The sequence below is a fragment of the Heterodontus francisci genome, chromosome 29, assembly GCF_036365525.1.
Source record: "Heterodontus francisci isolate sHetFra1 chromosome 29, sHetFra1.hap1, whole genome shotgun sequence".
NCBI classification, from domain to species: Eukaryota; Metazoa; Chordata; class Chondrichthyes; order Heterodontiformes; family Heterodontidae; genus Heterodontus; species Heterodontus francisci.
The window spans coordinates 31,669,475-31,696,848 of record NC_090399.1 but is presented as its reverse complement, the minus strand read 5'-3'; the positions used below and the strand labels follow the sequence as shown (position 1 = coordinate 31,696,848).

The 27,374-nt window shown below is 47.0% G+C and overlaps 1 protein-coding gene across 1 annotated transcript; it reads left to right on the top strand.

Moving 5' to 3' along the window:
- Window positions 1-191: 191 nt before the first annotated feature.
- LOC137346240 (zinc-binding protein A33-like) lies at window positions 192-26,842 on the top strand. The gene is made up of 7 exons (XM_068009683.1): window positions 192-269; window positions 6,212-6,681; window positions 9,117-9,212; window positions 13,189-13,422; window positions 14,770-14,792; window positions 15,816-15,934; window positions 23,469-26,842. Exons 2-7 carry the CDS (start codon window positions 6,259-6,261, stop codon window positions 23,942-23,944), a joined length of 1,371 nt encoding a protein of 456 aa, XP_067865784.1. The 5' UTR covers window positions 192-269; window positions 6,212-6,258; the 3' UTR covers window positions 23,945-26,842.
- Window positions 26,843-27,374: the final 532 nt, after the last annotated feature.

The following is a 27,374-nucleotide window of genomic DNA, read 5'->3' as shown; positions in this document are numbered from 1 at the left end:
TATGGCTAAAGCCAGTCACTTGGGTACAGCCCCTTTAACTAATGCTGATATGTAATAATGTTTTTTCTCTCTCTCTCAGTGAGTCCCTCCCCCTCAGTCTTTTTTGCGCCAGTCAAATCTTCTTTCACTAAATTCAAACTCATGTTACAAAAGCTTCCCCCTCAGAGGTCAAAAGGCAAAATGAGGTGCGACCGCTACTTGTTAACCTGAGGCCCAGTCAAGCTCCTGATCTGAGTCATCCCTGTACCGAGTGCAGTCATTCAGACAGGGTAAGAAATCCTTATATTATGAATGTGTTCAGACAAAACATTAATTTCAAGCCATTTCTAGTGAACCAGTGCAGTATTGATTTGTGTCTGTGTGCGTGTCTATTTTGGTCTCCTATTTCACTCTCTATGGGTGTACGGCTACTTATTTAAACTGGTGCAACACTATTGCACCCACATTTACATTTCTCACTCCAACTCAATCTTCCCTTAAAAGCCCCATTCTCCTCTCTACATCCTCAGTGTTGAGATCAACCATCTACTGCATTGTTTTCTACTGTAACCCTTTCTCCCAAGACCTATTGAACATAGAACTTTTGGCTCCCTCGCTTTAACATTTTCTCCTGTAATGTACAGGCTTTGAAACCAAACTCGTTATTAACTAAGCACTCCCTGTTATGCTTTATCTCAATTACTCTCCTAGACTTTTCAACCTTCTGAACAATGGGTCTCGACCTGGATGGATAGCTTTTTGTTGAGTGAGGGTATTAATAGATATGGCACCAAGGCGGGTTGATAGAGTTAAGATACAGATGAGCCATGATCTAATTGAATGGCAGAACAGACTCGAGGGGCTGAGTGACCTCCTCCTGTTCCTATGACACCATCACATCCACTTCCCCCTTGTCCAGGTTTGTTGATAAAATTAAGATGCTTAAAGGAACTGTTGATAGGTCTTTGGATTTGTTCCTGATCAATCGCTTATTTTCTCAATTCTACAACCCACAGCCCCGCAATTTTTTAAAAAAGTACAAATTGACTTTAAAACAGATTGACACCAGTTCCGGTCACTTTACAAGTGATGGACAGACTAGCAGACTGTAGGTGTGGAGAAAGACAGAGCAGAAAGACACAGGGAATCGAGAGAGAAATGCAGAGAAAAAGAAGCAAAGCGATAAACAGAGAAGGATAAAAACAGAGGACGGAGTAAATAAGAAGAAACTGTTTCCAGAGGCAGGTGGGTCGGTAGCTAGAGGACACAGTTTGAAGGTCATTGGCAAAAGAGCCAGAAGGAAGATGAGGAGGATTTCTTTATGAATCTGGAATGCTCTGCCTGAAAGAGCTCTGCCTGAATTGGCTAAATACTTAAAATGGAGTAATTTGCAGGGCAATGGGGAAGGAACAGGGAAGTGGGTTTAATTGGATAGATCTTTCAAAGAGCTGGCACAGTGGTTCAGATGGCCTCCTTCTGTGCTGGAAAGCTCGATAACTCTAGGAGTGAGAGAGAAAGAGTCAGGATTGGATCAACGAAGTAGCAAGGCCCCATCAAGAGCTGCTGTGTGGGTCTCCTCCAACCCTGGACTCTGGTGGCCCAACATTGAAAGGATGAGCTTTTAACCTAGCCCATATGGTCTGCCGGCAAGTTCAGGAACCTAGATCTAAACTAGTGTAATTATGGTACAGCAAAACACAGTGAAACAGCGGTTCCCAACTATAATCAGACAAGTCCCATTTCCTCCCAGTGGAAGCATGGTGCAGTCTCACTATCCCATCTACCCCTCTGCAGGATCTGTAGAAAGAATGAGGAGGGGCACTTTCTATTCATTTTAATGAAGCTTCCACACTAAATTCAAAGGACTTTCCCATCTATCCCTTCATGTGTCAAGAGAGTGGGCGAGATTGTTAACTTGGCACATGGGCATAAGACTGACTCCAATGGAAATGGTTATTGTTCAGTTTAGTTTACTTTAGAGATACAGCACTGAAACAGGCCCTTCGGCCCACCGAGTCTGTGCCGACCATCAACCACCCACCTATACTAATCCGACACTAATTCCATATTCCTACCACATCCCCACCTGTCCCTATATTTCCTGACCACCTACCTTTACTAGGGGCAATTGTTAATGGCCAATTTACCTATCTGTATCGAAATTGGGCAGGCAACCCACAATGCCAGTTTCCTAAAAATCTACCCCATTGATGTTGGTGGTTGTGAATGTGCTGGCAGTTCTTACTTTAATGTACAAGGGTCAATAGAGTCATTGGCTTAGATTTTGCAGTCAGCAATAAAGGAACCGTGCTCACTGTTCATCATGCTTACAGCTGACCACGGACTTCAACTGGGCTTTTGAGCAGCAACTTGCTGTCTTCAGCTGCCTGATACAGCATGGTGCCCTCTACAGGCGATCTGTGGTATGAGTGAGCAGGGCAAGCAACAGCATTTCTCCTCAACCAATCAGATTGAAGAATCCTCACTGATACATGCAGAGTCCAGACCAGGAAGTATAAATTAGAATATTTCATTCATTGTAAAATCATGTACAGAAAATGAAATAGAGAGGGACAGAAAGATGGAATTCAGAGAGGGAGATAAAAAGGACTGAAAGAAAAAGATAAAAATAAATTTTTAAAAAACTCTCCAACAATAATTAAATTCTAAAAGAATGAGATCCAGTACTTGGAGAATTAAGTCTTCTATGCCAGAGGGATTGTTAACAGTAATTTTTACTTAATTCTTTCATTAGCTATGGGCTTCGCTGGCAAGGCCAGCATTTGTTGCCATCCCTAATTGCCCTTGACAACTGAATAGCTTGCCAGACCATTTCAGAGAGCAGTTACAGATCAGATCTAAGCTCTGCAGTTTTGCCACATCCAGCCGTAAAGGGTGGCGGCCAATTAAACAACTAACTGGAGGCGGTGGCTCCACAAATATCCCCATCCTCAATGATGGGGGAGCCCAGCACATAAGTGCAAAAGATAAGGCTGAAGCATTTGCAACAACCTTCAGCCAGGAGTTGATGATCCATCTCGACCTGCTCCTGAAGTTCCCAGCATCACAGATGCCAGACTTCAGCCAATTCAATTCACTCCGCATGATATCAAGAAACGACTGAAGGCTATGGGCCCCGACAACATTCCGGCAATTGTACTGAAGACCTGTGCTCCAGAATATTCCGCACCCCTAGCCAAGCTGTTCTAGTACAGCTACAACACTGGCATCCACCCGGCAATGTGGAAAATTTCCCAAGTATGTCCTTTACACAAAAAGCAGGACAAGTCCAACCTGGCCAATTACCACCCCATCAGTCTACTCTCGATCATCGGTAAAGTGACGGAAGGTGTCAGCGACAGTGCTATCAAGCAGTACTTGCACAGCAATAATCTGCTCAATGACGCTCAGTTTGGGTTCTGCCAGGGCCACTCAGCTCCTGACCTCATTACAGCCTTGGTTCAAACATGGACGAAAGAGCTGAACTCAAGTGGTGAGGTGAGAGTGACTGCCCTTGACATCGAGGCAGCATTTGACGGAATATGGCATCAAGGAGCCCTAGCAAAACTGAAGTCAATGGGAATCAGGGGGAAAACTCTCCACTGTTTGGAATCATACCCAGCACAAAGGAAGATGGTTGTGGTTGTTGGAGGTCAATCATCTGAGCTCCAGGCCATCACTGCAGGAGTTCCTCAGGGTACAGTCCTAGGCCCAACCATCTCCAGCTGCTTCATCAATGACCTTCCTTCAATCAGAAGGTCAGAAGTGGAGATGTCCACTGATGATTGCATAATGTTCAGCACCATTCGCTACTCCTCAGATACTGAAGTAGTCCATGTAGAAATGCAAGAAGACCTGCAAAATATCCAGGCTTGGGCTGATAAGTGACAAGAAACATTAACGCCACACAAATGCCAGGCAATGACCATCTCCAACAAGACAGAATCTAATCATCTCCCCTTGTTGACATTCAATGGCATTATGATCACTGAAACACCCACTATCAACATCCTAGGGGCTACCATTGACCTGAAACTTTACTGGAGTAGCCATATAAATACCGTAAATGCAAGAGCAGGTCAGAGGCTAGGAATCCCTCAGCAAGTAACTCACCTCCTGACTCCCCAAAGCCTGTCCACCATCTACAAGGCACAAGTCAGGAGTGTGATGGAACACTCTCCACTTGCCTGGATGGGTGCAGCTCCAACAACACTCAAGAAGCTCAATACCATCCCGGACAAAGCAGCCCGCTTGATTGGTACCCCATCCAGAAACATTCACTCCCTCCACCACTAACGCACAGTGGCAGCAGTGTGTACCATCTACAAGATGCACTGCAGCAGCGCACCAAGGCTCCTTAGACAGCATCTTCCAAACCCGCGACCACTACCAACTAGAAGGACAAGGGCAGCAAATGCATGGGAACACCACCACCTGCAAGTTTCCCTCCAAGCCACACACCATCCTAACTTGGAACTATATTGCCATTCCTTCACTGCCGCTGGGTCAAAATCCTGGAATTCCCTTCCTAACAGCACTGTGGGTGTACCTACCTCACATGGACTGCAGCGGTTCAAGAAGGCAGCTCACCATCATCTTCTCAATGGCAAATAGGGATGGGCAATAAATGCTGGCCTAGCCTGTGATGCCCACATCCCATGAATGAATTAAAAAAAGGTTAAGAGTCAACCACATTGCTGTGGGTCTGGAGTCACATGTAGGCCAGGCCAGGTAAGGATGGCAGATTTCCTTCCCTGAAGGACATTAGTGAACCAGATGGGTTCGAACAACTTCTTTGCAACTCGCAGACCTGTTTCTCACCTTCCCCACTTTTTCTTTCCACAATGGTCAAGAGTGTTGGGCAAATTATAACCAAGTAGCTCATTCGCTCTCACCCACCTGTCGTCTGGAAGTAAAAATTACAATTCACCCCACATGACAGAGAAGGGAAGTGGGAGAGAAAGAGACTGAGAGAGGAAGTAAGAAAGAAAATTAGAATGAGAGAATGAGAGTTGGTAATCAGAGGGCGCAGATTTATGGTGATTGGCACACAGCGAGTGGTTTGGATTTGGATTGCGCTACCTGAAAGGGTAGTGGAAGCAGAATCTGAAATAACTTTCAAAAGGCAATTGGGACTTCAGAAGTAAAGTATTTACAGGGCTATGAGGAACAAGCAGGGGAGGGGGACTAATTGGATAGCTCCACCAAAGATCCAGCACAGGCACAAAGGACTGAATGGCCTCCTTCAATGCTGTCTGATTCTATGATTCCTTCAGATGGAATGACAGAAAGAGAGAGAATTGGGGAAGAGACTGCAACAAAAGGACAGATTTGAACAAAGAAACAGAAAGAAAGTGCAGGAAGAGACGGGGTAGGAGGAGCAGGATTTTTACCCAGCCCACCCAGCGGAAACATGGCTAGTTCCAATCATACAACCACGTGTGGATAAAATCAGGCAGGGTGTAAAATAAGAGTTTGACCCAAACCTGCTCCGTTTCCATGGTTATGCTAATATTATCCCCACAATCGAGAGTAAAAGCAGAAAGTGCCAGCAAGAAAAGGGAACAGAGAAAGGAACTGGGGCAGAGAGAGACTGAGAAAAATGAGCAGAAGTCAGGAAGGAAGAATAAAGAGAGGTACAGCCTGGGAGAAAACTGGAATAAGGTGAGAAGGAAATTCACAGAGAGAAAAGAGGAAAACATGGAAAAATAGAAAAGGTGCTGAACAGACCAATATGACCCTGGGAACCAGTTTTGTTTAAATGACTTATCACCTGTGTTAAAATAGGAGACAAAGGGATATTGTACTGATGCAATTGGGGGAGTTTTTAACCTAGCTGACCGGGCAGGTATCTCACAAGATCAGGTGGAGGGCTGGTATTACCCCTTGCATGATATTGACTTCAATGGAGTTTGAAATTGGACAGGTTGTGAGACCAGCAATACATCCAACCCCCATCAGTTTCTCAATGGGCGGGTTAAGTTAGGATTGCCGGCACATTGTGAAGTATTCATCCATTGCTATTGCAGGCATTTCTAAACTGTAGAAAGAAGGGAGTGAAATAAAGGGAGAAAGAGGCATAGAAAGACGGAAAGACAGGAGAGAGTAAGAGGAGAAAGGGAGAGGCCAAAAGGTCCGTCAAAGAAAATGTGAAGCTTTTGGGGAAATGCTCAGCAGGAAATGTGACCCACAGTCGTGAATTTGCCCTGACATCATTGTTCGTTGAAAGCAGGCCTGTCAAAGTCCGCCGAGGGTCAGATCTCAGCACACCTGGTCACCATGTCCTCCTGGATCCTGGCCGAGGGTCTGACCAGCGAGGTGACTTGCCCCATCTGCCTGAACCTGTACCAGGACCCGGTGCGGCTGGAGTGCGAACACAACTTCTGCCGGTCCTGCATCGGCGACTTCTGGGGGTTGCTGGAATCGGGCTTCAGCTGCCCCCAGTGCCAGGAGACCTTCCCCCAGCTCCGGCTCAAGAGCAACCGCCTGCTAGCCAATATCGTCGAGAGAGTGCGCCAGCTCCGGCTGGATGCCCCCGCTCCCTCCGGGGAACCCGGCCTCGTTCTCTGCTCCAGGCACGAAGAGAAGCTCAAACTGTACTGCCAGGATGATCAGGAAGCCATCTGTGTGGTGTGCGGAGTCTCCAAGGAGCACAAAGATCACCGAATTGTTCCCATCCATGAGACGGTGCAGTTCTGCCAAGTAAGAAGCTCCACTTTTTTACATTATATTGCTCTCCTTCTCTGGTGTCACTTATAAAGAGATTGAGGTGGTCTGGTCCTGTCAACTGTTATCCCCTGTAATGCGCTCTAGTGACACTTCGTACCTGGTTCTGGACCTAGTGGGGTTAATTGTAATCTAACTCGTCCATTGAGAATCCCACTGAATAAGCTGGAATGCTGGTTTTACACCCAACCCGATATTACTTTCCATTGACTACAATGGGGAATAAAATCAGGCAGGATGGGAACGAGCATTGCCAAGATCCCATTAGTTCCCGGGGTGGCCAGTGAAATTGCAATTTCTCCCAACATTAGCTGGTTATAGACACTAACTCAGCCTTGCCTGGACCCCAACCTTACCCGAAGTCCACGGCTCCAGGGGTTGGAAATCAGCTCGGGTGTTCTGCCGTTGGCCACATGCTGTTTGCCCTCATTTGATATGCAGCTCCATTGACCTCAGTGGCAATGAGTACTGGGCTGACTGTACAACAAGCTGCCGATGATAGTGGTATCACACTCAACCCTGAGTCAGAAGGTTCTGGGTTCAAGCCCCACTCCAGAGACTTGAGCAGACAATCCAGTCTGACACCCCGCTACAGCACTGAGGGAGGTGCCGTCTTTTAGATGAGACATTAAGCCGAGGGCCTGTCTGCCCTCTCAGGTGGATGTCAAGGATCCCACGGCCACTATTTCGAAGAAGAGCAGGGGAGTTTTCCCCAGGTTCCTGGCCAACATTATCCCTCAATCAACATCACCAAAACAGATTATCTTGTCATTATCATATTGCTGTTTGTGGGATCTTGCTGTGTCCAAATTGAAGGCACTACAGAGATGCAAGTTCTTCCTTTTTGCCTTTATTCAATACCGCTGTCACCTAAACGGGATTACCCCTCATGCTTTCTAACCGGAGAATTGGCAGTCAATCCAGAATACAAGTCCCGGTTGATGTCTTCCCCTACCCAAAGGTGCTGAACCCAACTATCATGGACTCCGATCTCCTCCTGAGCAAAGGCTGGTGATCCAACCTGGAATCATCCTGTTCTGTACAACTCCGTTCCAAACAGTGAATTGAAGAACCGAACCTTAGAAATTTTCTCCATGTTCCACTTCCCATATTGTTTTATTCCCCATCAGAGTAGCAGACATCAAAAAGCACCCATTACCATCAACATGCAATCCGATGTCTTTTATGCTATGGGTTAGATACAGTGCAAAGGTCCATCTATGCTGCATCATCTGAACACTACTCAGTCAGGATCCCAATGGGGTGGGAGCAATGTAATGTTCTCTGCACATTTCTCCATTTGACTGATGTCACATACAGCAAAGCTCACTGTACACAGTCCCAAACAAGTTGCAGACAAGGTGAAATCACTATGGCACAGACCAATCATACATTCCTGTGGTAAGCTGTAGAGTTCCGCCTAAGCTGCATGATAAAGCATTCCCAGTTAAACTACATCCTGGGCTGGGAACAGAATAAAACTTTACCCCAACAATAGGTAACAATCCTGAATTTAGAAGACCTCCCCTTTCTGTACTAGTTATAGTGTATAGCCCAGGTCAGCTCTGAGCTGTTCACAAACCAGGAGGCTGGTGTCTGGCCCAGAAACCCAAATGCTTTTCTAAAAATTCATTCCCATCATGTGGGCATTGCTGGCAAGGCTGGCATTTGTTGCCCATCCCTAATTGCCCTTGAGAAGGTGGTGGTGAGCCACCTTCTTGAACCGCTGTAGTCAACGTGGTGTAGTTACACCAGAGTGCTATTAAGGAGGGAATCTAAGGATGTTGACCCAACAACGGTGAAGGATGGGTCCACTTCAGGATGGTGTGTGCTTTGGAGGGGAACTTGCAGGTGGTGGTGTTCCCATGTGTCTGCTTCCCTTGTCCTTCTAGTTGGTAGAGGTTGGAGGTTTGGAAGGTGCTGTCGAAGGAGCCTTGGCGAGTTGCTGCAGTGCATCTTGTAGATGGTACACATTGCTGCCACTCTGCATCAGTGGTGGAGGGACTGAATGTTTAAGGGGATGGATGGGGTACCAATTAAGCAGAGGCCTTTGCCCTGGATGGTGTCGGGTCTTGAGTGTTGTTGCAGCTGCACTCGCCCAGGCAAGTGGAGAGTATTCCATCACTTACAGCAACCAGCACTGAGCTAGAAGAGATTTTCAGTGGCTGAGTTCCAGACTTTCGACCAATACTCTTAACAAGACTATTAATGACAACTTTCACAGCTGTACAGGAAACCCTCTAACCACCAATACCTGTGGTAAACTGGGCGAGCGGAGATCTCAGCAAATGTTTAGAGGCAGCCAGAATGCAGTGTATGAATAATGTAACCAAATCTCTGATCACTGTGAAATCCAAAGCAATGGCATTGAAACATGAGACGTGGCCCATCAACTAGAATTTCTGTTGCAGGAGAAGCTGAAGGAATCTTCAGTTGAACTAGAGAAGCGAGTGGAAGCTATATGCGGGATTGAAGCCAGCCAGGAAAAGAAGTTTCTGGAACTCAAGGTGATTATTCCGGTTTCTTTGTTCTATTGATGGATACATTTATTAACTGATTCAAAGCAATCCTGCTGAACTAGCAGAGGACGGGCACCAAGCATTTGTGTTTTTTATCTTGCTGAACTTTGACAAGTTGTGTGTGATCATCAAGGTCATAGATTCATAAGGTCATAACCATCACAGCACAGAAGGAGGTCTTTCAGCCCATCGAGTCCATGCTGGCTCTCTATAGAGCAATCCAGTCAGTCCCATTTCCTTGCTCTATCCCCATAGACCTGCAAGTTTATTTCCCTAATGCTCCTATCCAATTTCCTTATGAAATCATTCATCGTCACCACTTCCTCCACCCTCATAGGCAGTGGGTTCCAGGTCATTACCATTTGCTACATTGAAAAGTTCTTCCTCACATCCCCCCACTGCATCTCTTGCCCAAAACCTTCCAACTGTGTCCCCTAGTCCGTGTACCATCAACTAACAGGAACAGTTTTTCTTGTCTAAACCTTATCTAAACCTGTCATAATCTTGTACACCTCATCAAATCTCACCTCAATCTCCTTTAGTCGAAGGAGAACGACACCAGCTTCTCCAACTTAACCGTGTAGCCAAACTCGCTCTTCCCTGGAACTAGTTTCTGCCTGATAACCTTGGGACAATGCATGATATTAAAGTTGCTATGTTGGTGCATATTGTTGAGGGACGCAATGATGGGAAATGGAATACATTCCTTCTCCAAGCATCCATTGTCAGCATAAGCACTCCAAGATCCGGTGCAGCATGAGTAAGATGCAGAGTAAATCTCCCTCTACTCTGCTGCAACAGTGGATCTCAGCACTGTGCCCCCCAGTGTGCCAGTGTGACATTTTCCAATTCGCTAACCAGCCAACTTATGGACTGTCTGAAGGAGTTGGACAATTAAGTGTCAACGGCACCTTTGGCTTAGTGATAGCATTCCCGCCTGTCAGTCAGAAGGTGCAGGGTTCGACACTCTGCTCCAGACAGTTCCAGCAAGTGGAGACCAGAGCTCCGTCTCCAGATTCTGGGCTGGCATCCAGCAGGATACTTGTGTCTAATGCCTGTGGGTAACTATCCCCATCACTGTAATTATGGGAGCCCACTGACCCTCCTGCCGTGTTGGATTAACCACCCTGTTGGCTGGTGTAAAGAAGGTTACAGCCATGGAAGAAGTGCTCAAGTCAGCCTGCGAATCCTTCCAATACATCATACTGTTCTCCAGGGGCAGAATGAGAAGGTGTGAAAACAATAGCTGAGTGCCACTGAGGGCTGATTCCAGGACAGTTTGATGCTGTTGGTCCATCCCTTACTACGGGATGGCCAGCAGACATTCGGCCGGAATTTCCTGTCTTGCGTCTTGGAGCTATTGGAGCATCCAAGTTCAGCAAATAAAGGAAAATCAGGTGGGAAGGGCCATACACCCATTAGGGACCTGATATACCATCCATTTCAAACTGGCTGGTCTCTATTATGTTCATGAGCACCTCCCCATCTCAATTTCCAATGTTTTCAGCACCCTACCAATCTAATAGTCCCAGATGCAAGAGCAAGAAATTTGTGCCTATTTGTTTGTGAACCAAAGGAGATTGGTGGCTATGATCAGTCAACAACTGCACTGTCTTTGTACCACATGAACAACAGGATGGTAGAAGTTGATCTGGATGGACCTTTGGTCTTTTATCATCCACCAATCCCCATATCGCTATCCAATTTTTTGTTTGTTTATTCAAAGGGATGTAAGTGTCACTGGCAAGACCAGCATTTATTGCCCATCCCTAATTGCCCTTGGGAAGGTGGTGGTGGTGAGCTATCTTCTTGAATACCACTGAGTGGCTCGCTAGGCCATTTCAGAGGACAGTTAATAGTCTTATTGCTGTTGGTCTGGAGTCACACATCAGCCAGACGGAGTAAGGATGGCAGATTTCCTTCCTTAAAGGACATGAATGAACCAGATGAGTATTTACAGCAATCTGGTGGTTACAATTATCTTTTTATTCCTGATTTTATTTAATTCAATTTAAATTCCCCAGCTGCCACAGTGGGATTTGAACTCACGTCTCCAGATTATTAGGCCAGGCTTGCTAGATTACTGGCCAAGTTACTGTACAATCGTAGCTGTGGGGAACATTACATTTTGTCCTCTTCCATTACTAGATAGCTGGTTACAATTACACTAGTGCAGGTCACCTTTCAATCTCCGCTGCCTCAATATAGGCGCCATTCATAACCTGCATGATATACAGCAAGTGTCCACAAGCTATGCAGCTGTGTGAACATCACAGCTATGCACAAGCTGTTCACATCCAATGGCCACACCCATGCTCTTTTCAATAGAGGACTTACTTGATAGAAGGAACCTAGCAGACATTATTCCTCCCTAGAGCAAAGCTGAGCCCAACTATGTTGCCTCTGTTGTCTCTTGTCAGTAGATATGGTCCAACTGAGCACAGACTGGGCATTAACCTTTGACCCTTCCTGGTCTGTAGGAGTCTGTTGAACATCAGGTGGTGCCTTTGCTGCTTGAGGCAGCAGGACGGCCCTGGGTCACATTTGGTCACATCGACGCATTGCGCTGCAGAGGTCCGGCCAGACAGCATTGAGATACAGGTCAGCCATGATCAGGTTGAATGGCAGAACAGGCTTGAGGGGCTGAATGGCCTCCTCTTGTTCCTATCTTCCTAACCCCACAATGATGCCGTACCATTGGAGAAGCTTATAACTGGAGGCCAACTCGCTCCACAGATGGAGATAGGAAAGGGGATCTGAGACTACAGTAAGCCTCAAGGGACTTCACTGGCCTAACATAGTGCAGTAGCAAGCCATGCTTGGCTCCCTCAGGTGGCTTGTCGTAAAGACATCGCTCAATGCAACCCTGAACCATACACACCAGAAGGTTTGATTCCTAGCCTGTGTTCAATTAGCTGGTCTGCGTTGGGCACCAGGCTATATCGTTGGGTTCTACAATTTACCTCAGGCTTCCGAGCAAAGGAAAATCACCAAAAGTTCCCATTCCTGCTTGCTCAGGATTCATGACAAAAAAGAGCAGAGGTAGTTAAAGGGAGATGCAATCGAGGTGTTCAAATTTCATGAAGAGCTTTGATAGAGTAAATAAGGAGGAACTGTTTAGTTTAGAGATACAGCACTGAAACAGGCCCTTCGGCCCACCGAGTCTGTGCCGACCATCAACCACCCATTTATACTAATCCTACACTAATCCCAGATTCCTACTACATCCCCACCTGTCCCTCTATTTCCCTACCACCTACCTATACTGGGGGAAATTTTTTTTATAATGGCCAATTAACCTATCAACCTGCAAGTCTTTGGCATGTGGGAGGAAACCGGAGCACCCGGAGGAAACCCACGCAGACACAGGGAGAACTTGCAAACTCCACTGTTTCCACTGGAAAAAGGGTCAGTAACCAGAGGACACAAATTTAAGGGAATTGACAAAAGAAACAGAGGGGGAGATGAGGGAAAACATTTTTATGCAGCAAGTTGCTGTGATCTGGAATGTGCTGCCTAAATGGGCAGTGAAAGCAGATTCTGTAATAACTTTCAAAACGGAGCTGGGTAACTCCTTGAAAACTCCCTGGGTAACAATTTGCAGGGCTATGAACAAACAGTAGGGGGAGTGGGACTAATTGGGTAGCCAGCATGGACTTGATGGGCCAAATGGCCTCCTTCTGTGCTGGAATGGCTGTATGAGTCTATGACTCTTTCAAGAGCTGGTACAGTCACAATGGGCTGAAAGGCCTCCTACAGTGCTGTAAGATTTTATGATAGGTGGATATCAGGTGCGATCAGAATCGGGCCTTCTAAGGTGAATAGCTGTCTCACCTCTCCCAAAGAGTAGTCACTGGGCCAAGTTGACTCCAGTGGACTTTTGTGCAGGAAGAAAGGGGGGGAAATGGTGAACTGGGAGGTGGAGAAAATCAGCTACTAATTCAGCTTGTTGCTCATTAAACAGGACAGGACAGACGCCATAAGGAGCCGTATCAACTCCGAGTTCGATGAGCTCCGCATGTTCCTACAGAAGGAGCAGGAAGCGGTCCTGGGAAAGCTTCATGAGGAGGAGCACAAGCTCCTGCGAGAGATGGAAGAGAATCTCAAGAAACTACACGACGAGAAATCCACCTTGGAAACAGCAATCGTTAACATTCAAGAGAGACTGAATGAGGAGGATCCGGTATCCTTACTCCAGGTGAGAGTAATGGGAGCCCCAAGCTCCTGCATCTTCCTAGGAAGGATCAGGCCGAAGGCACATCACCCCTTCAGCTTAGGGTCAGAATCAACTGTACAACAACATCTTGCATTTAACGTAGTTAAGGCGTTTCACAGAAGCAAACCGGGTTTGACAGCAAGTCACCTAGAGGGACACCAGGACAGAAGACCATCAAGATTGATCAAAGAGTTAGGTTTTATGGAATGTCATTAAGGAGGAGAGAGAGAGACGCAGAGAGATTTAGGGAGGGAATTCCAGAGTTTTGGACCCAGGCAGCTGAATGCACGGCCAGCAATAGCGGGCAAAAGGGAATCGGAGCTGCTCCAGGGGACAGAATTGGAAGAGCGCAGAGATCGCAAAGGGTTATAGAGCTGGAGGAACATAAAGGCCCTGAAATTCCACAGGGCCGCTCCCAATCTGCTGCCATTTACGCTGATTCTCCGGGTGTTGATCCGGTCTCCCACTGAAGTTACAGCGGGAGAGTGGAGAGGCCTGTGGAATATCGGGACCAATGTGCTTTTAGGAATGTTTCTCAATATGACTGACTTGGGAGGAGGGGGAAGCCAGCATGGTTTCTACATTATTTAATTCCACTGCAATTCTGGTGGGTTATGGGTTTGTTATACCATTTAAACAGTAGCTGTATCCAAGCTTCTATCAGTTGCACTGGAGAACATTTGAGCAGAGGTTAGGAGGCTTTTCCCTCATGTCTTGCAGAGAAACTGGGGGGCTGTTACAGAGATGGATTAGATAGATGCATCAGAGGAATGCGTCGGAGCGATGCGTCAGAGGGAGGTGCCACAGAGATACGTTGGAGGGATGAGTTGGAGGGATATGTTGGCGGGATGTGTTGCCATTCTGCTGTTAAGTCTGATGGATACATTTATTGGGTTGTTGTCGCTATGATGCAAAGGTGCTTTCTCTCCCCCATCCACTTTCTCCATCCAATTTATGTTTGTACCCACTCACATGCTGTTCCCAGCTCACTCCTGCATTCTCTTTCCTCCATGCCATGTGAGAAATCTTCTTCCTCTCCTCTCTCAGTTCAGTCCAGTGCTGTTCCCCATCCCCCATTACTCTGGCACTATTCTCCCCGCCTGTTTCAGACTGGGACTCTCTTCCCATCCTGCATTGTTGTCCCCTCCCCCTCAGCATCCACTATCACTCATTGCTACAGCATAATTCAGCTGCATTCGCCTACATAACAACAGTCGCTGCTCTTCCAAGAAATAATTTATTGAATGAAGCACTTTGAGATGTTGGAACATGTTTACTGTGATTTATTGTAACAAGGATTGTTGTATTTCTATTTTTCCTATTTTACAGGATGTCAAAGACCTGACCGAAAGGTAAGATCGAAATTGTCAAGGTCTCTAAGTTATTTTGCAATGTCCTTATGCGCACACACATGCACATACACACATGCACATACACACACGCAGATACACATGCATATGCACAGACGCATGGACACACACTCTCCAGCGCACATACACTCACACACACCAGTAGGATTGCCGTTAGGAATGGGAACCCCGTCTATTCCTTAAACCAGGCCACAGCAATGAGGTGTAGAGCTGCAAATTGTTGAGGGGCCAGAATCAACCCACACAGAACAGATGAGGAAACTTCCTGAACTTTATTGCTCGAGGAAAGTGCAGTGGATTGAAACCCTCGCCCTGGCACCCGTTTCACAGACCCGGTCAGGAAGCCTGGAGATTCGGGGCACTTCCATAGCCGGGAGAAGCTGCCGATTCCCGCCCTGTAGCCCAAACCCATCTGCCCTTGGAAGGCACGGCAGCAGCATGCCAACCTACCAAAGAACCTCACTCCACACTGGGGCAAAGCAAAGTGCTTATTGTCCAGTTATTGCCCATCAGTGGAGCTTTTGTACTGAGGGCAAGGTAATTAATCCTCTGCGGGAGTCACATGCTTTGTCCTGGTGAAGGTTCCAGGCCTGCAAGTGGCTTTAAAGGGAGTCGCAGCAGCCTGGAACTGGCATAAGTTACGACCAGGGCAGAATTACTGATTGTTCTTACCCACCAACCACACCCCCCACCCCCCCCACGCCCACCCTGACACACGTGGGGGAGGGGAGATGGAGGATACACCCACAAACGGAATTTTAAGGGAATTCTAAACTGGGTGGAATCGTGCAGAACTGGGTGATACTGGGCCCCTCCCCCACCCCCAGGGTGGGAGTCAGGCTTCGGCCTTCTCCTGCCCTTGGAATCCTGAGGCCAATGGCCATTGAAGCCTCATCTATCCGTTAAAGTCTGTTGGGAAACGGCTTGGGAATGATGTGGGGGAGGGGCTGGACTGCAAACCGCTTGAATGAAATAACTGGAGCCGCCATCCATTCCGCACGACAGGTTGAAGCAAGGGATTGGGAACTGCGAGGTCGTGCCAGCCAGCAAGTTGAACGTTGGCGCCTTCCAAGGACCCCTACAATACGCAGTGTGGAAAAAGATGAGAAACCTGATCAGTCCAGGTGAGGTACTACACAGTTATAAAAAAACAAGCACCACCACTCTACTCCCACACACAGATATGCAGGTTAAAAAAGAACATGCCATTATAAAAGCTACCCAAGGACATCCCAAAATGATTTGCAGCCAGTTACGCATTTCTCTGAAGTGTGCTCACTGCTGTAATGAAGGAAACGTGACAGCCATAGTGCACAGCAAGATCCCAGGTGGCCAGATAATCTGTAAGTTAGTGATTCTAGTTCAGGGATAAATATTGGCAGGGAGAACCCCCCCTGCTTTACTTCAAAATAGTGCTGTGGGATCTTTTACATCCACCTGAGAAGGCAGACAGGTCCTTGATATATGTCTTATCTGAAAGACAGCACCTTCGACAGTGCGGCACTCCCTCAGTGCTGCATTGGAGTGTCAGCTTGGATTATGGGCTCAGGTCTCTGGAGTGGGAATTGAACCCACAACCTACTGCGGACAAAACAAAACAAATCCTAGGTTAAAACTCCCAGTGCAGTACCGATTTCATTGGTGCCATCTTCCAGATGAACCAGTAAACCTAGGCCCCGTCTGCTCTCTCAGTGTGGATGCAAAGATCCTGATGCAGGAATTCAAAGAAGAGCAGGGAAGTTCGCATTGGTCAATATTCACCCCTTAACAACACTGGAAACCAGATTATTTGGTCATTATCACAGTGCTGTTTGTGGGACATTACTGTGTAGAAATTAACTGCGACATTTCCTATGTTGTAACAGTGACTGCAAACATACAATTACTTCAAAAGGTACTTCATTGGCTGTTAAGCACTTTGAAACATCCTGAAGCCATGAAAGGCGCGATAGAAATGCACAATCATCCTGTTGCATGTCTTAAACTTTCTACTTCTGTATCATCTGGACAAGCCCAAATCATCAAGAAAGACTGGGAGCAAAAGTGGACCCAGCATTGACCCCTGGGCAATCCCATCTCTATTTTCACCAGCCCAAGCAACCACCGCACCCACCACCCCCCCCCCACCCATCCCCAATTTTACTCTCAGTCTTTGTTTCCTGTTTGTGAAACAACTGCTCCATCCCCACTGATAGGCATACGCAGGTGCGAGTGTTTACAAGATAGTGCTGCATGACTATTGCGTTTGAAACCAGCCATAGATAGTGATCCGCAGCATGACTGCACTGCTCTGCCTTCACACAGTGGTTTTACACGCCCACATCTCTCAAGCTGCTGTTTTACTGCACACAGTGTGGTAATGCGTGGGCTAATATTATTCTAAGCCTCCTCAGTTTCTGCACAGTCAAGCTGGAATAGATGGCGGGAGATAAGCTTGTCACATAGAGAGACAGAGAGAGACAGTCAGTGCAAGTTTGACAGTGTAAGTGTTTTCACTATTAACTTTTCCCCAGTCAGACGACTACATTAAAAACACAAGGATTATCCCATATATAATGGTGAAGTCATCCACATTGGATCCAAGCAAGACAGAAGCAGAATATTTCCTTAATAGAAAGAAAGACTTGCATTTATATAGAGCCTTCCACATCCCAAAGCGCTTTACAGAAAGTTAAATACTTCTTGAAGTGAAGTCAATGTTGTAACTTCGGAAATGCAGCAGGCATTTTGCACACTGAAAGGTGCCACAAACAGCAGTGTGATAATGCCATGTAATCTGTTTTAGTGAATAAGGGATAAATATTGGCGAAGGAAATGGTCTTAAATAGTGCCAAAACATCTTGAACAACCATCTGAGAAGGCAGACAGGACCTCAGTTTAATGTCTCATCTGAGAGACGTTGCCTCCAAAACTGCAGCTCTCCCCCAGTACTGCACCTCTGTGCAGAACTCGCTCAGTACTGACCCTCTGACTGTGCAGCACTCCCTCAGTATTAGCCCTCTGGCTGTGCAGCACTCCCTCAGTACTGACCCTCTGACTTTGCAGCACTCCATCAGTACTCCCTCTCCAATAATGCAACGCTCCCTCTGTACTGACCCTCTGAGAGTGCAGCATTCCCTCAATACTGACTCTCCAACAGTGCAGCACTCTCTCAGTCCTGCCCCTGTGACAGTGCAGCACTCTCTCAGTCCTGCCCCTGTGACAGTGCAGCACTCCCAGGGTATTGACCCTTCGACAGTGCAGCACTCCCTCAGTACTGCCCCTCCAATAGTGCAGCGATCCCCCAGAACTGCCCCTCTGAGAGTGCAGCACTCCCACAGTCCTGCCCCTCTGACAGTGCAGCACTCCCTCAGTATTGACCCGTCGACAGTGCAGCACTCCCTCAGTATTGAGCATCTGACAGTGCAGCACTTCCTCAGTCCTGCCCCTCAGAATGTGCAGCAGTCCCTCTGACAACGTAGCATTCCTTTACTACTTATCCTCTGACAGTGCAGCACTCCCCCACTAATGACCCTCTGATAGTGAAGCACTCCCTCAGTACTGCCCCTCCGACAGTGCAGCACTCCCTCAATACTGACCCTTCGACAGTGTAGCATTTCCTCAGTACTGCCCCTCTGAATGTGCAGCAGTCCCTCTGACAACGTAGCATTCCTTTACTACTTATCCTCCAACCGTGCAGCACTCCCTCAATACTGACCATTTGACAGTGTAGCATTCCCTCAGTACTGACCCTCCAACAGTGCAGCATTCCCTCAGTACTGCCCCTCCCACAGTGCAGCACTCCCTCATTACTGACCATTCAACAGTGCAGCACTCGCTCAGTACTAACCCTCTGACAGTGCAGCACTCCCTCAGAACCGACCCTCTGACAGGGCAGCACTTCCTCAGTACTGACCCTCTGATAGTGCAGCACTCCCTCAGAACCGACCCTCTGACAGGGCAGCACTCCCTCAATACTGACCCTTCGACAGTGTAGCATTCCCTCAGTACTGACCCTCCAACAGTGCAGCACTTGCTCAGTACTGCCCCTCCCACAGTGCAGCACTCCTTCAGTACTGACCATTCAACAGTGCTGCACTCCCTCAGTACAAACCCTCTGACAGTGCAGCACTCCCTCAGAACCGACCCTCTGACAGGACAGCACTCCCTCAATACTGACCCTTCGACAGTGTAGCACTCCTTCAGTACTGACCATTCAACAGTGCTGCACTCCCTCAGTACAAACCCTCTGACAGTGCAGCACTCCCTCAGAACCGACCCTCTGACAGTGCAGCACTCCCTCAGTACTGCTCCTCTGACAGTGCAGCACTTCCTCACTACTGTCCCTCTGACAGTGCAGCACTCCATCAGTACTGACCCTCTGACAGTGTAGCATGCCTCAGTACTGTACTGCGGGAGGCGGTTCGGGGTCAGCGAAGTTTATGTGTTCAAGTCTCTGGGGTAGTACTTAAACTCATAACTTTCTGATACTGAGTCACAGCTGTTGAGGATGTATTGGCTGTGGTGGAGAAAGTCACTTAAAACTGGTGCATAGGTGTTAAAAAATATGAACAAGACTTATTTAAACTTGCCATTTATCTCGGGGTCTGGATTACAAAGGGAAGGATGTGAAGCTTCAGTTATACAGAGTCTTGGTCGGTTCCCAACTGGAATAACTGCGTTCAGTTCTGGGCACCACACCTCAGGAAGGAGAGATTGGTTATGGAGATGGTGCAGCGCAGATTCATCAGAATGATGAGGACAGGTTGCATAGAAAATAAAGAAAGATTTGCATTTACATAGCACCTTTCACGACCACTGGATGTCTTAAAGCCAGGGGTCAGCGAAGTGTCCATACACAGACACCAGTGACCGTGGCAAAAATGTTAGGGTCCGTGGTAATTTTAAATGTCTTGTTCCAAGCCTTTACACTTGTGTTTTAAAATAACCGAGCAGCCAGAATCCAGCCTGCTGAAGGTTTCCATTCGGCCCACCAATGCTCTGTGACTGACAGCGGATTGCCCGTAGCTTGGCTTTGATTGACGGCTCTCCGATTAATGTGTATATCAGGCGGAGAGAGTAGGTGGGATCTGCATCTGACGGACTGCAGCCATCTGTCTGTGATTGCTCAGTGTCTGTGACTGACAGCGGACTGCCCGGGCAGGGTAAGCGCTGATTGGTGGTTCGTGGCGCAGGGAACAGCCACCCCTGCTGTTTCCTTGTTCAGGGAATGAGCGGGAATGGTTGCCGCGGGGGAGAGGGAGAGAGAGGCCGAGGGGAGAGCAGGAAGTCGGTCAGCACACAGCCAGAGGCACGGAATGTCACTGGTCCGGGGAGCAGAGGGAGAGAGAGATAGACTCAGAGAGAGAGGTGAGAGAAGGGAGAGAGAGTGGCACGGGGAGAGAGGGATGAGAGAGAGAAACAGAGAGGGGAGAGGGATGGATACAGAGCGAGGAGAGAGAGAGGGGGAGAGAAAGAGATAAAGGTCACTCCTGACAGATGGACATCTATCCGAATTCTCCGCATCGCTACATCAAGTGTGCGGGCAGACATTGACTACTTGTGCAAAGAAAAACAATGCCAGGTATCTCACTAATAAGGAGAAATGTGCCTTAAATCACACTGTGTTTTGATGGCATTAGGTGGGCTATACACTTTGTATGCAGATTAATTGCCCCCATGTCCATGGTGCAACATATTGGTACTGATCCCTACCCAAAGTGCTTTCTGAAGTGTAGTCACTGTTGTAATGCAGGAAATGTGGCAGTCAGTACACACACAGCAAGCTCCCACAAACAGCCATGTGGTAATGACCAGATAATCTGTTCTTGTGATGTTGGTTGAGGGATAAATATTGATCGGGACACCAGGGAGAACTCCCCTGCTCTTCTTCGAAATCGTGCCAACGGGATCTTTTACATTCACCTGAGAGAGCAGATGAGGACTTGGTTTAATGTCTCATTCAAAGGACTGGATTAGGCTTGTCGTCCCTCAAGTTTACAAAGTAGAAGGCTGATTGAACTGAACTGTTAAAGACAATGAAGAGGTTCAATTGAGTTGAAACGGAGACACTATTTCCTTTGGCGGGGGAACCTAGAACAAAGGGGCATGATCTTAAAATTGGAGCTAGGCCATTCAGGAGAGAAATCAGTTGGCATTTTTAAGTCTAAAGGGTCATGGAAATCTAGAACTCTGTCCCCCAAAAGGTTGTGGATGCTGGAGACGCTGAGACTGATTGTATTGTTGGTTAAGGTTATCAAGGGACATGAAGCAAAGCTGGGTAAATGGAGTTGCAATACAGATCAACCATGTTGAGAACAGGCTCGAAGGACTGAATGGCCTAATCTGTCCTTATGTTTCTATTAAACAAATGCAAATGTGTCACCAATGCAGGTTAGATACAGAGTAAAACTCCCTCTACACTGTCCCATAAAACACTCCCAGGACAGGTACAGCACGGGTTAGATACAGAGTAAAACTCCAGCTACACTGTCCCCATCAAACACTCCCAGGACAGGTACAGCACAGGTTAGATACAGAGTAAAGCTCCCTCTACACTGTCCCATCAAACACTCCCAGGGCAGATACAGCACGGGTTAGATACAGAGTAAAGCTCCCTCTACACTGTCCCATCAAACACTCCCAGGGCAGATACAGCACGGGTTAGATACAGAGTAAAGCTCCCTCTACACTGTCCCATCAAACACTCCCAGGGCAGACGTTAGAAGGATTAACTGAAAAGTAAACCTTCCTTTACTCTGCTGCAAGCATGTGCTTCAGCCCCAACCCCGGTTGTATCTGTATGACGTTTTCCATGTTCCATACCCGCCACACTTTGCTCTGTAAATGTAAGTCTTCCTTTTGATTTGACTGGGATTGCAGATTTAAGATGAATCGGCACCAAACTAGAAGCAGTTTGCCTTTGTGGGCTTGCATCCATTATCAGTTAACTTTGACTTCCCAAGCTGACATCCCCTGAGACCCTCACAAGCAGTACGCTGAGGAAATATTAGTGCACAAATTCTGACTGATTCTGAACCCAGGGTGTAAAAGTGAAAGGCACTTCACAACCCTGTGGCACAGATTAGGAACAGAAAGGATATGCCATGTGCAAAATAGCAAACTGCAGCTGTTGCAAATCTTAAAAGAATGAACGCCAGAAAATGGTGAAAATGCACAACAGCATGTGCAAAGAGAAAAGACCGGTTAGCTGCCTGAATGGGTGGTCGACACAGATTCAACAGAAACTTTCGCAAGATTATTGGATAAATACTTGAAGGGGAAAAAATTTGCAGGTCTGTGCGGAAAGAGCAGGGGGATGGGATTAATTGGTATCTCTTTCCAAGGGCCAGCACAAGTAGGATGGACTAAATGGCCTTATGATTCTACAAATGTTCTTGGTGAAACCCTACATAGAATCAGACAGCACCGAAGCAGGACATTTGGCCCATCGTGTCTGTGCTGGCTCTTTGAAAGAGCTATCCAATTCATCCTAATCTCCTGCTCTTTTCCCATAGCCCTGTAAATAGTTATCTTTACAAGGTGTCGTGTCTGGATCAGGCTCTTTTCTCTGCAGGACCTGAATGCGCTGAGGGAGGAACAGTGGGGGGAGGGGAGAGAGGAAATGCAGTACAGTTTACCGTTACAGTCAGTGGTTAACCACGTCTTCCGTACCTCGCTGGCTCACACTGCTCGGACTTGATTCACTTTCCACCTCCGCCCCCCCTTCCACCCCTCCTGCCCACAGTCTCGGGTGCTGTGCAGTAGTAGAGATGCTGCTGTCGAGGTGGATGCGAGTGGCCATGAACAGCTATAAATGTGGTTACCTCTTGAGCAAATTGGCGAGTCTGGTTTACAATATTAAGCCTTTCAGCATGGGCCATCCAATACAATTCAAAAATGTATCAGCTATCTCACACCGGAGAGAAGGCTGGTCAAACTGTAGAAGGTAATTACTCACCGCTGCAGACTGTCTTTCCTTTAAGTGTGTGTAGTTGTGCAGATATGTGGAGTTATGTGTGATATTATGAGCAGGTGGTGTATGTAGAAAAGAAAGCAAGAAAGGTTTGCATTTATTTAGCGCCTTTCACACCCTCAGGACGTCCCAGAGCGCTTTACAGCCAATGAAATACTTTGGAAGTGTAGTGATCATTGTAATGTAGGAAACACAGCAGTCAATTTGCACAGAGCAAGCTCCCACCAACAGCAATGTGATGATGACCAGATAATCTGATTTAGTGACGCAGCAGAGGGGTAAATATTGGCCATTGGTTTGGATGTGGAACTCGCTACCCCATGGAGTATTTGAGGCGAATAGATGTACTTATGGGAAACTAGATAAGCACATGAGGGAGAAAGGAATAGAAGGATAATTTGATGAAGTTACATTAAGAAGGATGGGACGAGGCTCATCATCAGCTTAAACACCAGCATGAACCAGTTGGGCCGAATGGCACGGATAATTCAACAATTCTTCGACTGATTTGACAAGGTCTAATGACATATCCCCGTGTTTAAAATGTCTTATTGTAATGATTACACTGTCAGGTCACCCATTGAGCCAATGGGGCAGATGCCTCCTGAACTCCATATATTACAAGGTGGAATTAAACAGTTTGGTGAAGATCGATCACGACTCAACCAGTAACCAGCATTTATTTTCCCCTTCTTGCCTTCCAGTGCCGACTCCACTGACCCTTGACCCAAGCTCCGCTAACCCCTACTTGGTCCTTTCCGAGGACTTGACAGCGGTGAAATACTCCTACACCTCGCAGCAGCTCCCCGAGAACTTGGAGCGATTTGACTTCTGCGCCTGTGTCCTGGGATCGGTGGGATTCGCATCGGGGAGGCATTACTGGGAGGTGGACGTGGGCAGCCAGCCGGACTGGGACGTGGGTGTGGCAGCGGAGTCCATTGACCGAGAGGGCTGGGTCATCCTCACCCCGGAGAACGGCTTCTGGACGTTCGGGCACGTGGAGCACTCCAAGATCGGCATCTACCTGGACCACGAAGGAGGGCAGGTCTCATTCTACAATGCCAATGACATGACACACCTCTACACCTTCGCTGACACCTTCACTGAGAAGCTCTTCCCCTTTTTCTACCCCAGCGCAGACACCAACACACCTCTCAAAATCTGTCACCAGCTGATTTAAGATTTGGGATCGGTGGGTGGGGATGCGGATAGGAAAATGATTGAGCTAGTTGTTACAGTCACAGGCCTCATGGATTGAGTTCACTAGGCCCATATTCCCTGGAGTTTAGGAAAACGAGAGGTGATCTGATTGAAACGTATAAAATTCTTAAGGGATTTGACAAGGTAAGATGCTGAGACAATGTTTTCCCTGGCTGGGGAATCTAGGGGCACAGTCTCAGAATGAGAGGATGGCCATTTAGGACTGAGATGAGGAGACATTTCTTCAGTCATATCTTTGGAATTCTCGACCCCAGAGAGTTGTGGATGCTCAGCCATTGAGTATATTCAAGACAGAGATTGATAGATTTATGGGTAGTGAGGGATATGGAAATTAGTGCGGGAAGGTGCAATTGAGTAGAAGATCAGCCATCAGCTTGTTGAATGGTGGAGCAGGCTTGAAGGGTCAAATGGCCTCCTCCAGCTCCTATTTCTTATGTCCTCATGCTCTTATGAACGTATGGACTTGACAAACAGGAAAATCCCAGCTACTCCATCAAGCCTGCCCCACACCACGATGGGTGGACCGTCATGGCCATACAGTTCCTCCCTCCCTGACCTCCCCATCCCCTCCTCACCCGACCACCCCCACTCCCCAGCCCTGCAGACACCTGAACTCCTGGGAGAGGCAATCGGACAGAAATTTAAAAAAAAACAGGGCCAAGAAGGGAAAAAATACTTTGGAAAAAATTCCAGAAATTCCAAACCGGATCCAAAAAAACTCCAGACTTTCGAAACCAGTTCAGGAGATCACTTGGACCATGTGTTACCTGTAATGATGACCAGATACTTCTTTTGTGATCTTGGTCGGGCCATGGATGTTGGCCAGGTCACCGGGATGGCTCCCCTGCTCTTTTTCGAAATATGCCGTTGGATCTTTTTCATCCACCCGGGCGGGTAGATAGGGTCTCGGTTTGGTGTCTCTTTTGCTGGGGCGGCACCTCCGGCGGTGCAGCGCTCCCTCAGTACTGTACTGTACCTGCATCAAGCAGAGCACATTGCCATGGGCTGCAGGAAAGGCTGAACTGGCAGAAGTACCAATGCCGCTTTTCGTTTACTGATGTCAGGATGGAAGGCGGGGTAGGAAATACAAGACCGCCTTCCACTTGCCCCCTCCCCCATCAGAACCTTTGAAAATGGGGTGAAAGGAATTAAAATCCAGGAGGACTGGATCTGCTAGGCCTAGGAATATTGTCTGATCTGTAATTGATCAGGATGAATATAGGTTAGAAAAGCTCCTTAGAACAAAGGAAATTGAGGGGAGATTCAGTTGAGGTGTAAAAGATTAGGACAGGCTTCGAAAAGTCAGACAAGGAAAAACTGTTCTCATTAACTAATGGTACAAGGACTAGGGGACACAGATTGAAAGTTTTGGGTAAAAGATGCAGGGGGAATATGAGGAAGAACTTTATGCAGCAGGTGGTAATGACCTGGAACTTGCTGCCCATGAGGGTGGTGGAAGTGGAGACGATCAATGACTTCAAGAGGAAGTTGGATGGCCAACTGAGAGAAATAGACTTGCAGGGCCACGGGGATCGAACCAGGGAGTGGGACTGACTGCATAGCTCCGAGGGGAGCTGGCATGGACTCGATGGGGCTAATTACATAAATGACTCTATGACTCTCTATAAAGACACTTGCCTTCTGTATGATGTACTCTGTGCCCCAGTCAGGAACCAGTCCAACTCCTTCTTGAAGGTAATACTGAGAGTCAGCACCCACCATGCTAGCCAGCAGTGTGTGCCAGAGGATCACTGCTCCTTCGGAAAGAGAGAACTGCCCAACATCCAGTCTATTCCTACACTTACACAGATTAAATAGTCCACTCCTATTTGTTACACTGGAATAATCTATCAATTGGTATACAATCTAACCGTTTTAATAATTTTGTACACCTCTATCGGTCACCTATAAGTCTACTCTCCTCTAAATAGGCCAAGGGTCCTTGAGCATATATGAGTAGCTGAGCTTCATTAAGCTAGGAATCATTCCTGAAGCTCCCCTCAGGACCTTTTCCAAGGCCATTGGGTCACTCATGCTGTGAAGGGGACCAAATCTGAGTACAGTACTCCAGATGCAGTCTAATCTTTATCCAATAGGAAGGGAACATCTTGATGGACAGAACAAGTACTTCCATTGGCCCAGATTTTCCCTGTCAAAGTAACGGTGAGACTCATGGCGCTGGTTTGGTCCAGCAATTTCAGGCGATGGCCTGAGGGTCTAATTCTGGTCTCTTGTGCATCCCTGGTTTTAATCGCTCCACCAGTTGCCTTCGGTTGCCTAGGCCCGAGGCTCTGGAATTCCCTGCCTACACCTCTCTGCCTCTTCACCTCACTTTCCTCCTTTAAAACATTCCTTAAAATCTTCCTGTTTGACCAAGCTTTTGGTCACCTGACCTAATATCTCCTTTTGTGGCTCGGTGTCATACTTTGTTTTATAATGCTCCTGTGAAGCGCCTTGGGACGTTTTATTGTTAAAGGCACTATATAAATATAGGTTGTTGTTGAGGGGCTGGTGTGTGATTAAATGTGTACATCTAAAAGTTGCTGTCTGAGCTGCACCACTCTGTCATTAGCTTTGTGAAAACAACATCTTGCTGTCTGTCACACCAGTACAATGTATTGAGCAAATTGCGTGAAGTTGCTGCATTTGTGCAGTAGACCTGCCACAGAAAGTTAAGTCTTACCTGTTCCAGTCTAAGTATCCTTATAGTGAGGTGATAAGTGTTAATTACTCACAAAAAAACCTCTCTAGCACTGACAATTAATTATGGTAAGTGTGGAGTCTCATTCCTTCAGGTTTTAATTGTTGTTGGAGATTTTAAAAATGTCAAATTTTAAATTAAAAAATGTTTTTGTTACTTTTCCTATCTTTTATTTCACTGTCTTAATCCAAACTTTCTTTCCCTGCCTTTATTTCGCTTTCTGTACCTGATTTTACCCAGTTTAATTTACCCTTCCTTCTCAGTCCTTGCACCGTTAATTTCACAATCCTTCTATCTGAATGGTTAGAGATGCATAATTGCTTGCCCAGTTTATTCAGGTCCCAGATACCTGGCCATTACCAGCTCACACTTCCAGCAGCTTGTCACACAAAACATTTAAAAACCTAAATGTGCACAGGCAAGTCTAACTAATGGCTGAAGATGTTAGATGCCCTGTAACTGCACAATTTGGCCCAAATTCTCCTGCCAATTAAAACATGTTGGATGGTTTATACTGTAAGGAAAATACATTGCATTTTTATCATTGGACAGTATTTGTCCCTTAATGATTTGTATTGAAAGAGCACTCACTCTATCCCTGTCTGTGTTTCAGTTTCTCTCTAAAATTTAAAATGTTATTAGCGATGAGCATGTCCGTATATCTTTTCTCTGCCCAATATTTTAACAG